Source organism: Corapipo altera, unplaced genomic scaffold (assembly GCF_003945725.1).
Source record: "Corapipo altera isolate COAL_440 unplaced genomic scaffold, ASM394572v1 59, whole genome shotgun sequence".
Lineage (NCBI taxonomy): Eukaryota > Metazoa > Chordata > Aves > Passeriformes > Pipridae > Corapipo > Corapipo altera.
The window spans coordinates 6,330,943-6,344,568 of NW_020884917.1; the positions used below are offsets into that span (position 1 = coordinate 6,330,943).

The 13,626-nt window shown below is 42.7% G+C and overlaps 1 protein-coding gene across 1 annotated transcript in view; it reads left to right on the forward strand.

The window, feature by feature from the left end:
* The first annotated feature begins 3,579 nt into the window (after positions 1 to 3,579).
* Positions 3,580 to 13,626, forward strand: part of ITGA9 (integrin subunit alpha 9) — a 215,333-nt gene continuing 205,286 nt past the window's right edge. Inside the window, exons 1-3 of the mRNA XM_027655964.1 lie at positions 3,580 to 3,765; positions 11,918 to 12,045; positions 13,307 to 13,413. Of these exons, the coding sequence (XP_027511765.1) occupies positions 3,599 to 3,765; positions 11,918 to 12,045; positions 13,307 to 13,413 (402 nt within the window). The 5' untranslated portion in view covers positions 3,580 to 3,598. The remainder of the gene's footprint in view (positions 3,766 to 11,917; positions 12,046 to 13,306; positions 13,414 to 13,626) is intronic.

Below are 13,626 nucleotides of genomic sequence, written 5' to 3' on the forward strand. Positions count from 1 at the left end.
CAAACAAATGGGGCTCAAAAAAGATGATCAAATAAGCTTACAGCAACTGTACTTGTAAGTTGTGAGTGCCTGTGGGAAGTGAAAATGCAGTTACTTGTGGATATAAACTGGATTAAAGCAGATGGTTAAACCTCAATCACAGCACTACTTTGATACAAATGCAAGAAAAGGCAAATAATAAGCAGGGTCTTCAGATTAAGTAAGGTATTGGTAAAAATAAGGAAAACAATATTGAATTCACAATGTGCAGTATAGGAACAAATTTATATTTTATATATATATTATATTTATACATACACACACACATATATGAATCATCTCTGAAGTGGCATTTTGGCAGGGGAAGCCTCCAAGAGGGCAGCTTATCTGTTAACGCTAAGTCTTGATGAACCCTGTCTGTACACAGCTGAATCTTTAAGAAATGCAGACATGGTGCATTTGTTTTCTCTTTCTTTCCAGTCAAAACATTATTGTATTGGACTTTTTTCCCTGAGCTCTACTATTAATTAAAAAGTATTGTTAAGGGTGCTATTTCACTGACAATTCTCAATATACAGATAACTTTTCTAATTTAAAAACTAATCTGGAGGCTGAGCCTTGCCAAAATACAGTGTTCAATTAATATAGGTGGGTGTAAAGTACAAATTAGCCCTATGGTGCAGGTATGGAGGCTCCCTAGATGATACAAACTTCAAGGTTCATGAAGCGAGAAAAGGGATATAGAAGTACAGATTATAGTGATTCCTGTTCTGAATGGTTCTTTCACGAAGGGTTGGCATACAATTTAATGTATTATCCAGTGTTCTCAGCCCTTAGTTTTGCCATATTCATTTAACTGTACATTATTATTACCCTTGCTGCTGCATTGGATGCTTCCCATTGCTTTCATAAATGGATGCCAGAATTTTATCAGCTCAACTTACGCCACTGAGACAGGCAGTTTCTATTTCTGTTTGGACTGACAAAATTCCTGTTAGATTTAACATGAGATGACTTCGGTATTTGGATGTGCAGTACAAGAAAGAAAAGGATGGAAGTACTGTGTTCCTGGCCTTTCCCTGGATAATCTTCTTTGCCAAGAATGGAGAGCTGAAATTTTTGTGGACTGACACAATTTCATATATATCACTTCTAGTTGAAATAAGTCATCCCAAGAGCACTCTACAGCGTGAGAGACAAGTGTTCCATTCACCTCCTCTAGCTGCTTTGCTTCCCTCCTTCCCCTGGAGATGGATGAACCTATTGCTCTCTCCAGCATGTCATCCCACATTTCCTTTAACTTTGTTGGAGAGCTGCCTGAGCATCGCTCAGTGCCCAGGTAATTAATTGAAAAGCCCCATGACTTCCTTGTTTCAAAAGGCAGAGATTTGACTTTGTAGTGCTAATGGGATTGAATATCATTTGTGGAATTTCCTTAATCATGGCATATTGACTTTCTGCCTAAATCAAATTACTTTTATCCATGTTGATTGCACAGTTATAAAACCCCCATGAAAATCTTTTTATTAAATGTTATAAATCTCCCTGCTAATACAATGTAAATGCCCCATTGTTTTCACTTGGTGCTGAGCAAATCAGTTCTTGCAGTTTAATCACACACTGAAGGCTGAAGTTACTGATAAAGTGACTCTTCCTTTTTATTTGATATTGACCACTGTGCCACTTAACTTTAAAACTAGAAAATTTTCACTTCTCCATAATCTTGGTCATACTTAGATGAAGAAGAGAAGCCTCGCACTACTCCAACCTTTTTATAAGCCACCTTGAACAAGAATACTAAATAATTATACCACTAGGCTTTACGCAGCCAATATAAAACACCTTGATGACTGGAAATCCCTTCCTTCACTGATCTTTTTTTTCACCACCAAATTCTGTAGTTATTACTTCTCTACTTAACCTGTCCCTGGAATATTCCTATGCTAATGTCCACTTTCTGGCATCACAATCAACAGCAAAAATGGCAGTTTCTAAATAGCAACATATACCTGTGGCACCAGAGTACTTACTCTGAGGGTGATGTTTAAGAGAAATGATTGCGATCAATCTTTTTCCTGATGAGGATGCTCCCTAACAAAAACAGGCTACACTTTTGAAAGAGCCATGTAGACACCATGAAACAGTTTACCACAAAATTCCTTCCTCGCTGAACACAAAGTCGTGGTGCAAACCCTTTGCAGCAAATGATTACACTTTCACCAAGAGCTTCCTTCACTGAAAGAAAATTCAACCTGCAAGAGTGTTCTCCCATGCCAGCTTTCCAACAGCCCCAACATCCAGCAGTCTTCCCTGGAGATGCTCTTGTCATCACAAGTAAATTCCCCATGAACCATCATGTGCATATGCAATAAGTACTGGACTTGCTCGCTGATCCCCAATGGCCTGCCAGAAGAAGCAGCTCCTTTTGTATCAGAGTTCCTGGCCCCTCTGTTCTCAGGATTTACTCTGCTTCTCCTGATGCACCTCCTCATGGATGAGTGTACATGGAATTAAACAGCTAGAGTCAACACTAACAACAACAAATTAAAGTCACTGCTGAGAGAGTATTTCTTCTCTGAGATTCTGGGCTTGATCCTTAACAAGAATCTAACCACGATCTCTTATGAATCATGAGCACTAAAATGTATTGCTTTTTAATTTGTTAAAAGAATGGGCTTTGTGGGCCCAGGGTTTTCTAGCACATAACTCCCCTCCCCTTCTTCTGGGTGATGATCACCCTTGTTTTATTCTTTGTAATAGACTATCTTCTTTCCTTTGCTTTGGCTCATCTTTTATTATATATTTGACTGATTATTTTTGCTGTCAGTCATATTAAAGTATTAGAGCAATTATTTTCAGCTTTTACTTAGCTACAAAGGTTACTGCTTCTTTTTCAGACCTGAAGTACTTATGCCAGAAAACACAAGTCTGATTTTTTTTCCCCAAAGTATTTTCATTACTATTGCCCTGAAAAAAGACATTGCCTCTCCTCATGGTTTCCCTTTTCCCCAGAAAAATCTCCCGTGCAGCACGATGTCAGATCTTTCTTCTGACACCTGCCATGAAGCGTCCCTCTCCGCGTGCCAAATTCAAGCAGGGCTGATAGCCTCAAACTAATGACGGGAGGCAGGACTGATTCCTCCAACATTTCTTTCTTCCCTCAGCTCTGTTACTTCCCTCTTCTCCTTCTAGAGGCCGACCAGGGGAGCGGGCCAGGGGTGCGCGAGAACGGGAACAGGTGGAAAAGAGAGAGAAAGCCTCAGCTGAAAGAGAGTTTCGTGGAAGTGAGGGACGCTGAGCGCTGCCGGTGGGGCGCTGCGCGGGAGGAGCCGAGTGGCAGAGCCGAGGACGGTGCGTTTCGGAGCCGAGGGGCGGTGGGTCCGGGAGCGGCGCGGCGGGTCCCGCAGGGGCCGCCAGGGGGCGCGAGGCGGGCGGGGCGCGCAGTCCCTGCGGGGCGCGGCGGGGCCGGACCGGGCCGGGCTGGGCCGGGCGGGGACGCGGGGCGGGCAGGAAAGCGCCGCGCCAGCTTGGAGTCGGCGTTGGGGGCAGTGCGGGCTTGGCGGGCTGGGGCTCATCGCTTAGAGGCGCCTGTACGGGCGGCTGCTTCGGGGCTCGCAGGATGCCGGCGGCGCGACGGCGCGGAGTGCGAGTGCTGTGGCCGCTGCTGTGGGTGGCCCTGGTGCGCTGCTACAACGTGGACGTGGGGCGCCCCGTGGTTTTCCAGGGTCCCAACGGCTCCTTCTTCGGGTACTCGGTGCTGCAGCACTACCACGACAGCACGCGATGGTGAGTAGTGCGGCCCCTGCGTGCCCGGGGCTGGCGGTGGGGAGGCGATCGGGCGAGTGCTGCCGGGCCATCCGTCCCTTCTGGCAGTCGCACCTCCTGCAGCGGGGCGGCGGGACCCGAGTCCCCCTCGCAAGGGCGGGCAGCGAAGGGGCGCCTCCGCCCCGGCTGCGGGGGCCCTCCCCACGCTCAGTCCGCCCCGTCGTGCGGGTGCGGTGAGGGCAGCGCCGTAGCTCCGCGCCCCTTGAGCGGGAGGGATTCCTCTGAGAATGAGCGGAGTCTCCCCGCGCTTGGAGGTGTTTTAACACCGGGATGCCCTTCTCGAGCTGGCGACAGGCGCTCGACATCGTGACCTCACTGTCCTCAAGTGCCAGCCTGCCCCTGGCCGATGGCTCGGCGCTGTGCGCGGTCCCGCTTACTCGCGGGAAATATTTAGCAGCTCATCGCCCTGACAGAAAGTGCACGGGATACAAATTGTGATGGGTCATGCCGTGTTAACGGGAAAGGTTTCTAGTACCGATCACCTCCAGCGGGAGCAGCGCGCTCAGCGTTGACGGAGTCGATATCCCTGCACTCAGCCTGGCGAGAGACAAAATCCTTCCGGAGGCTGGAGAGACGCTTCCAAATTGAGAGGCGTTTGTCCCCTTTGTGTGCCCGCTCTTGGCGTGAGGCACAGTAGAGGAAATGTCTATGTAACTTAAAAAAAAAAAAGACCGATGAAAAGTAAGTTTATCTACATCTCAAAAAATTATGAAACTGGCAAGCTTCTTGTTTTCCTATTGATTGAAAAGAGCCTTGCAGCATAGTCTGTCTCTTGTCTGGGTTAGAGGCTCTTTGTTAGAGTTAAAACTGATTTATCTTAATTGGATTTAGTTGATGTCGTCTGGTGCACTTCTAATGTGAGTAGGAGCCATTGCTGCCAATAAATGTCCACAAAGCGTGTCTTTATCTTTTATACTTAGATATGGCCCAATGACTCAGCTATTGATATTGGAACTTTGGTGCACTGTGGTATGAATAAATGTATTCATTCTGGCGTTCAGTTCTTTAAAAATGAGTTTCTTTCACACCCTTTAGTTCACAAGTAATTCTATGCTCTGCCTTTCTCCATAGTGGCTTTTACAGAGCATTAATTTTTAGGACTTATCAGAAGACTTTGTAGAGGAAAAACACCCTGGGAGAAGAAAAGCTCTCAGTTTAAAGCAATGCTTAATTTTGGTCAGGAACCAGTGAAGGATGTAAAGGCTGAAAACAGCTTGTGTTCAACACAAATTGCTGGGAATTCACAGTGGTGTGAATGAAATGCTGATCTAGTGCAGTATGGTGGGATGTAAATGATAGAATTTGTTGCTCCTTATGTAAATGTCCATTGTTCTGATTGATAATATGAATTATCTTCAGATAGCACCTGCTGCTGTGATTTTTTGGAAGGGGAGATAGACTAGGAAGGAGAGTCTCCCAGAAATCCCACTTGGTTTGGAAACATGCTGGACTATAAGTGTTGGGCATCCATCTGAAGGCAAGGATCTGTTAGAAGTCTAGTGTTTGAAATTAAAATCTCTAGTTATGGAAACTTCAGTTTTTTGAAAGTGGAGGTGATTCATGGAGCCTTGGCTATGACACCCAGAAAAGAAAAAAACAAACAACAAAACAAAACAACAAACATCTAAGATCATTAAATATTTTTAAATAAAGAAATTGCTAGCCCTAACAGTCAGAAGGGTTAACAGCAGTTTAATATGGTCAGCATCAGCACTGTCAGAAATCTTGAGGGTCGTATTGTCACCACTGATGGGAAAGCTCCTCTTCATTGTGGAATGAGAGAGTTTACCTTTATGGGTACTGCAAAATCTTGTTCCCAACAGACCCTGGGATAACAAGTTTGGGAGATACATATTTTTACACTCTCCTTGATTCTAATTTGCTATGCATAGTTGTACTCTTAATGTTTGCATGCATCCTAAAGGTCAACAATGAATCTTGCTTAAAAGTATATGTAACCTTCTTCCAGTTTTCTGAAGATGCCACTCCCTGTACTGAATGAGCATATTCTGATTGCAAGCACATTTTTTTTCACACTTCAACATAATAAACATTTAAAGTGTTTAACATATTTCTTCTGAAAAGCTTAAAAGATCTAGCCAGTCTTCCTTGACATTCAAAGCATTAAAGGGCTGAACCCTAGTAAATGCCTTTAGCTATGCCCACTTCAACTGGGCATAAAAGTTTCCAGTATTATATAGTAGTATTTCAAAACCATATTTATACTGTACAGAATCTTATACATCCTTTCAGAGCATAGAGTCTCTGATTTCAAGTTTAAACCAATTCCCAGTTGCAGGTTACTAAGGTACAGTAAACAATCCCAGTGTATTAGATGAGTGCAGGGGGAAATGCTTAGTGGAACTCTCAGCATTTTTCGGCTTTGTCAGGTTTCTGTTGCAAAGCTGTAGATGTATTTCCTTAACTAGCTTGTAGAGTCACTGGGCGATTTTTTTCCCTTCTCTTTTAACTGTGATATTCTGGGGAAAGGCTGAAGTCAGTTACAGGGAATATGTAGTAAAAATGTTTTCTATTCATCTCGTTATAGCATAAAGCTCCTCTTAAAAGTAATAGGTTTACTGTTTGGTTTTGTGTGTCAGTTTTTTCTTCTTGAAACATTTATATACCCAAGGAAGAGCAATGATTTTAAGTTTTCTCATGTCCATTTGACCTGTACACTGCAATAAAAAGTAGTTAAGCTAAATTAACTTTAGACTGATATTTTGGGCATTCATGACTTGCCCAGGGAGCTGTGCACTATATGAGCCTGCAAAAATGTGACCAGGCATATCTGTGGCTGATAGGGCCCCTACCCATCTAATATTGTTTAATATATTAATAGACTCTCAAGCATTTGAAAGTGTTCAGGGGCTTCTTGTTCTTTGTTGCTTGAGGGCATGATACTCATCTAACATGCTTCTGATCGTGAGAGCTGTGTTTGCAGTAGCCTGTCCATGTACTGGTATGTGTGTACATATCTGTGTGTATATACATGTGTGTGCACATATATATAGTCACAGATTCATATGAAAATGGTATCTGTAATAGCCAGACCTGTTTCAACTCTTTGTTTTCCGAGACCACAAAGCCACATGTTTATATTGTCTACTGCAAGCTTGCAGGTTTTCAGTAAGCTGATTCAGAGTTTGGTGATTCTTCAAGATTTATAAGAGCCAAATATTCTTGTAGGATGAAGGGGGGGGGTTATTTTGTTTGAAATATTACATCAGATAAATGTGAGTAGTCAAGCTGGTACACAGTCCTTGACACAGAAATTATGAATGTTCAGCCACCACAATAATATTGGAGCAAGTCAGTGCGTTTGACCTTTTATGAAATAGTTGATTGCAAAGATAGTTCCATTTAGAATGTGTTTTTGCACACTTTTTTATCTCAAAAAAAGTTTATTATCACAGATGTACTGATGTTGCTGATGTATTTCTGATGATGTCTGCTTTTCCTTCTTTAAATGGCTTTTATGGCTGTAAATCTTGACAGGTTTACTCAGTTACCTATCATTGCTATTTCAGCCGAGTGAGGAACCAGGTGGCTACTTGCATTTGGAGCAGAGACAAGCTGAAGTGCTTCTGTTCTCTGGATGTAATTTTGAAACTTTGACTAAAGACTCAAAAAATGACCCCAGACAGTTTAAAAAGAAACAAATGTCAATTTTTTCTCCAGTAAAAAGTGTTAATTATGTGAAATCTTTGATTGTTCTTTTTTAAAATGTTACTTTATTTTCTGTCCTTTCCCCTCTGTATACCTGCTTCTTGCTGACACCCTCAAATCCCTAGCAAGTCCAGGGTGACCACTTTGTCTTTCCTGGCAAAATGATCTGGCTTGAAAAAGTAATGGAGTCAGTTTAATTGCATGGTGTCATGCTGTGTTTTACAATATGGAATGAGTCTGTTTTCTGTGCTGTTGCATCATTCCCTCAGTCTTGCTCTTCACTGGATTGCACTGCTGCTGAAATAATGAAGGCTGTTCTGCATCTTAGGCTGATGGATGTGGGTTTTTTTAGTGTGTCATGTACTTGTGTGCAACCAGAACAAAGGCTGTGACAGACCGACCTTGTGGTGGCTGGGTGTTGTGTTGCATAATCTAAGCAGTGATGCTGTAGGTGCTACCATGACATTTTGGGGAACCTGAACTTGCTGTCTTTGGTCACAGGTCATCCAGCCCTACTGCTTCTTACTCTGCATGTAACGGATGAAACACTGAGGTTTCATCCTCAGTGTACCCCAAGTACCTGGGGTTTTTATTGCAAGTAACAGAGATCTTTCTAAAGGGAAGAAGCTCAACTGGGATATGATGGCAGTGCACCCTCCTCTGGTACTGCTTTTGAAATCAGCTCTGGTATGCAAGGATATTTAAAGACTTCTTTTCCCTACCACTTAACATTGCAGTGAGGTGAGGTACCTACAGTCCTTGAGTTGTGATTGCCTAATCGCTGCTGACATGCTGCAGGCTGATGCTTAGTGTGCATGGCATCTCTCCAGCCATTAGTCGGCTCTGCACTTTTTCTCCCTGTTCCTTCTGTTAGATGCAGCACTTATTTTCCAAATCTGTATGTCCCGAGGGTCAATCACCAGTGAAGTGATTGTTAGTGTTCTACGGGAAGTAATTTTACGAAGGTGTGAATTTCCCTTTGGCCAAGAAAGCTTCTTGTCATCCATTAATATTGGCAGCTCTGACTCCTGCAGTGGAATGGTTTCTGGCCATGCAGCTATGTTGTTGTCTCAGTACAGATGAAGGTGTTTTGGCTTCATTATGTGAATATGAATGCAAGAAGATAGGGTTAAGTGGCCTTTCTGCCTGCTGCTCCTTATTTTGGTTTAGACCCCAATATTTTTTTCACAGAGCCAGTGGGATGATGCTTACAGATTTTTTTTGCACCTCAAGCAAAAGTGACTCTAAAAAGGCCCTGGACTCTACTCCTTCTGCCCTCAGTTGTCTTCCATAGGAAGAAATCTCTCTCTTGAGGGGATTTCTTCTTCAAGGTATCTTCAGGCAGATACTCAAAAATATTCTAGGGGCTTCCCACAGAATAGTATGGTTGTGGTGAGAACCAGCAGTCATCTATAATCTGTGCAGAGAGTATTATCTGCTTAGTAAGCCTTTTGGCAAAAGGCTGGAGAACTGCTGGTACTTGCTTGCTGACAGCACAAGTAGTCGTATAGCAGCACTGGAGATCTATACCGCAAAAATCAGGCTATTTTAAACCAGAACTGCTTGAACAAGAGTGAAGTTGGAAGGTTGTACTTCTGCTAGCTGTATTTATATCTTCTGTGTTTGTGCCAGGCAAGACTCCACAGTACTTAAATGTGAGAAGACTGTATTAGACTCTAAGATTTTTTTTTAAATGGTTTTCTGAGTTGATATGGTACTAGACGAAAACCACTTTCTCTGATTGTAGCATTGTTTCATAGAAATCACAAAAGATTTCACAAGTGTTTTAAATGTATAGAGGAGATACAAAACAGGTGTTTGTTTTGCTCAAGGAGTCCCAAAATATTTAGGTGGAAATGAGTCTTCTATCCAGGCCTGCTGAAAGTCTCATGACAGTTAAATAGGTGACTTTTTTACAACAGTTAAGCCATTACAAACTAGTGAAAGAGTAAGCAAGTCCTTATGCTGGCAAAGGAAATATTCCGGTCTCAAACCTTTGAATAACATTGAAGTAATTGGTATGTGACAAATACCAACCAAAAAGCATGTGAACCAACAAAAACCCTCCCATTTCCCTGAAGGTAACCATCTCAGGACATGGATGAGCATGGATCATGCCAGATGGAACAGGAGATCTGCAAAGGTTTTAACTGCTGGGTTTTAGGTGCAAGAGTGAAAGAATGAGACAAGATCCTAAGATGACATAGTATGGGATATAGGTAAAATATCAAATTTGAATGAATGGATATTCAGGACAATCTGAAAGAGATTTGCTTTTGGCACGTGTCACTGTCTGCTTCCTTCTGCTCAGTCCACGTGAAGAAATGTCAGCAGATATTTTCTTTTTGAAAGGTGTATTTGCTGAAGACAGCAATATTATCTGAGCCAGTAGCCTACTCAGATCATTAATTATTAAATTTTCCCATTTGGCTTTTTAAAGAAAGCTGAAAAATCTTTGTAATTTAGACTCCATCATCTCTGTCTTTTATGCTACAACCCAAAGTTTCTTGTGCTCTAGTTGCTGAATTGTATTTACTTTTTTAGGTTAGAGCAAAGCTTCTTGTAAGCTGGAGATCAGTGTGGCCTACATTATCTGGTTGTTATAACAGGTGATAGAAACAGTTTCTTGCCACTTGTAATTTGAACTTGTAACTATTTAAGCTAGTAATATTTATTTTTGTTAGACATCATGAATGTCAATAAGTGAATGATAAGCATTCACTGCCTGTGTAAATGAAATGACTGGCATTTGATTTTATGCCTGCAGCCTGCCTAGTGGGATTTCCATGTGGAGCTGTTATTTCAAACTCCTTTTCACTTGCTGCCCAATGTGTGCAGGTTTTGTAGGTTTTAGCAATTTAAGTATTTTGGACATTAATTCTTCTCACTTGTGAAAACAAGATGTGCATTGTAGAGTGCAAGACTGCAACCCCATCAGAATTCTCCAAATGATACAGCCTAGCCCAAGAAACTTCAGAGAAAATGGTCACTTAATGCGGGGGTTTCACTTCTTTTTGTAAACACATCAAGGGCCACAGGATAGTTTTGTTGTATCCTATGTCCAGGGGAGTGTGTCAGGAGTGCAGGCGTACTGCTGTTTGGTATAGATGAGGCTCTGATGCAGGAGAAGCTCTTTCAGATTACTCAGGTTGACCCTGGACACATGCACACGTTGTGTCTTGGGTCTTCCTGTGTTTACTGGGATGGGTGGTGGTTGTGGATGTAACTTTAGAGGATGAAGGAAAAGTTGTTTAAAACAGGGAAAGCATCCACTTTGGGACTGGTGCTGGGCTGTCCATCTGTGCCATGGGAAAGCTGTGTACACAGACTGACTTTGCATCAGTAGCTCTTTATCCCTTTAGTGGCTAAACCAAGAGCAATGTCTCCTTGGTCAGCTGCTGCCTCCCAAGTACCAGGCTAGGTCTGCACACAGGAGTGTTGGAGCCTCAGCCTTTCAGAGATGCTTGCCCTTAGTTCTACCCTGGGCTTAACTTCAGTGAGGATTTTTTTACATGCAGAAGCTCTGTCATGCCTGACATAGCAAGAGCATTGCAGAACAACAGTTCTTAAATACCTGGTGCTCCCCACTGCCCTCCCTTGGTCTGCCTTCCTCCTGCTTAACCTCCATCCTCATCCTCATGTGCCTAGATCTGGACTCATAACTAGTTGAGAAAGATTGTCCTTTTAATGAGGAGGCAGTGAAAGGACTCACTTAATACTTGTGCTCCCCCTGTAATCCTTCTGAAAAGGCATCCCTTAGGGCATGAGCAGGTAGATGCCAGCTTGCTAAACAATTTAACTGGATCCTAACAGAAGTAATTAAAAGGCGCTCATCATCTTTCAAGGATAACCCTGTAGTCAGAACTGGGCATTGGTGCTTCTCAGAAACAGTAGGTCTCAGGTGGGATAAATAGTTCAAGTAAAGTCTTCACAGCCTCAAGGATAAAGTTGGCTAATAGCAATGCACTGTGGAAGAGATTTGCTTATATTGCTGTTTGTGCTTCCACTTCCTAAACAAACTTACAGATCTTGGGCTGGCTCGCAAGCATGCAGGTTCAGATTTTGTCCTCTTGTGGGTGTGTGTATCAGCTCTGGGTTGACAGGGATGTAGCTAAAACTGAGGAAAAATGGGTGCAGCTGTCCATCCTAATGATTTCCGAAATACTTTGGGTGTGTGTGTGGTGAGAGTGTGTAACTTTAAAGGTGTTACAATCTTAATGGAAATTTAACTTGATAAAGTATTATGCCTTCACTGTGGAAAAATGCCTTTACTGTGTGTGGTGTTTTCAATTTGTGAGTCAGTTTCATCATTTTACAAGGTTGCTGAGAAAAGTGCTTTTGCTGAGGAAGCTCTGGCAATGGGAGCCTTGGTAGTGTGTTTGTTCGTTTTCTTTTTAATTTTCTCCTGAAATTAATCACTTGTTACTTTGCTTTTGATTTCCAGGGTCTTGGTTGGTGCTCCGAAGGCAGAATCTAAATACAGCACCTCTGTTCAGTCCCCAGGAGCAGTGTTTAAATGTCGAGTCCATACCAATCCTGAGAGAAGATGCACAGAACTGGATATGGGACGAGGTAGGTAGTTATGACGCTTTGGGTCAGATGGAAGGAACCAAAAAAAATCCAACCCCTATGGCTAGCAATGCTTCTGCCATCTTCAAATTGGCCCCAAAACACTGACAAGGAGTCATCAGCCTTTCTGATGGATTTTAAGCAATGGTAGCAAAAGTGTCTTATTCTCTTCAGCATTACAAAATAACATCCCACCTCATGCTGTTGTCCTCCCAGTGGCCTTGCTCGCTCTTTCCAACGAGTAACCAGGTAAAGGTGGATTCTTCCCTGCTTACCCTAAGCTGCTGTCTTTTCTTCACCCGCTTCAGTGTAACTTTGCAGTGGTGTGTTGGTGGTTGTATGAATGGTTTGGAGTGCTGCTGCCTGCTCCAGGCAGTGCTGAAGTAAGGGTGCATGAGATGACCCCAGGCGGTGCAGGAATGGCCTCATGATGTGTGGGGTTATTAGTAATCCGGTGATTTGTGGGTTCCCCCATAATGCAGCAAATCATTCCTGGAGTTTGCTCTTTGTGATGAAATGCTCTCAGTAAGAGATGTACGCTATTGCACTTGGTCAGGATTGACTTCAGTTTCTCCGGTGTACTGTCTGAGTCAGAGGAAGGTGGAGTCCTAAAGTAAAATTCTAATTTAAAATCTCATGCTGGATAATGATGGTGAAGATTGAAGCCTTTTAATAGTTTGATTTTCTTGGTGATATGTTGCTTTCTCTGCCTATAAAAAAAGTGATGTTAGTATTGTTCATCTTTTCATACTTATACCGAGTCAAGTAGAATTTCTGTTCATGAAGCTTACATGTGTTAAAACAGCGTTTTGGCTAAGTGATTTGTCCTGCTACTGTAATGTAAATTATCATGGATTTGTGAATGCTGCCTGACAGGACTGAAGATTTCGTCCTCTTTTTTTTTTTTTTTTTTTAAGTGCTCCCTATCTCATTTGCAAGAGTAATTTTGCTTTAATTGCATTCTGGAGGCAATCTGATGTCTCTCCCATTGACTTGATCATTTGGTGATTTATTCAAGTAGAGCTGTGGACATGCTGTAATAGCTGCTGGCTGTTGGGGAGAGGGTCTGTCAACTATGTATGTGTGTGGTACCTATTACGAGTGAGAGCACTGACCTGATTAATGCATTCAAGAACTAATAATTAGGAGGAAAGTAAAACACCACTGGATGTTTAAAGGGCAATCTCTTTACTTGTCAGGATTCTTTGGTGGGTATTTAAAACTCATGCCTCCTTGCTTTGCTGCCTTTACTGTCTTTCTGTAGGCAATTCTCGGGGCACACCCTGTGGAAAGACCTGTAAAGAAGACAGAGATGATGAATGGATGGGTGTGAGCCTGGCTAGACAGCCGAAGGCTGGTGGAAGTGTGCTGGTAAGTCCATGCTTTTCTTTGATCTCGTTAAAACTGTTACTGCTGTCTGATTGTAATGGTAAGCATGTCAGGATTAATGTGTTTGGCAGTGACTGACTGAGTCCAGAGTAAGAGGCAGCAGATTCTGTAGTCTCTTCCTTCAAGCAGAAGGGAAAGTGAGTCCCCAGCCTGAAAATGCAGTTTATAGAGGGAAGATTCCAAGCCATCACACTT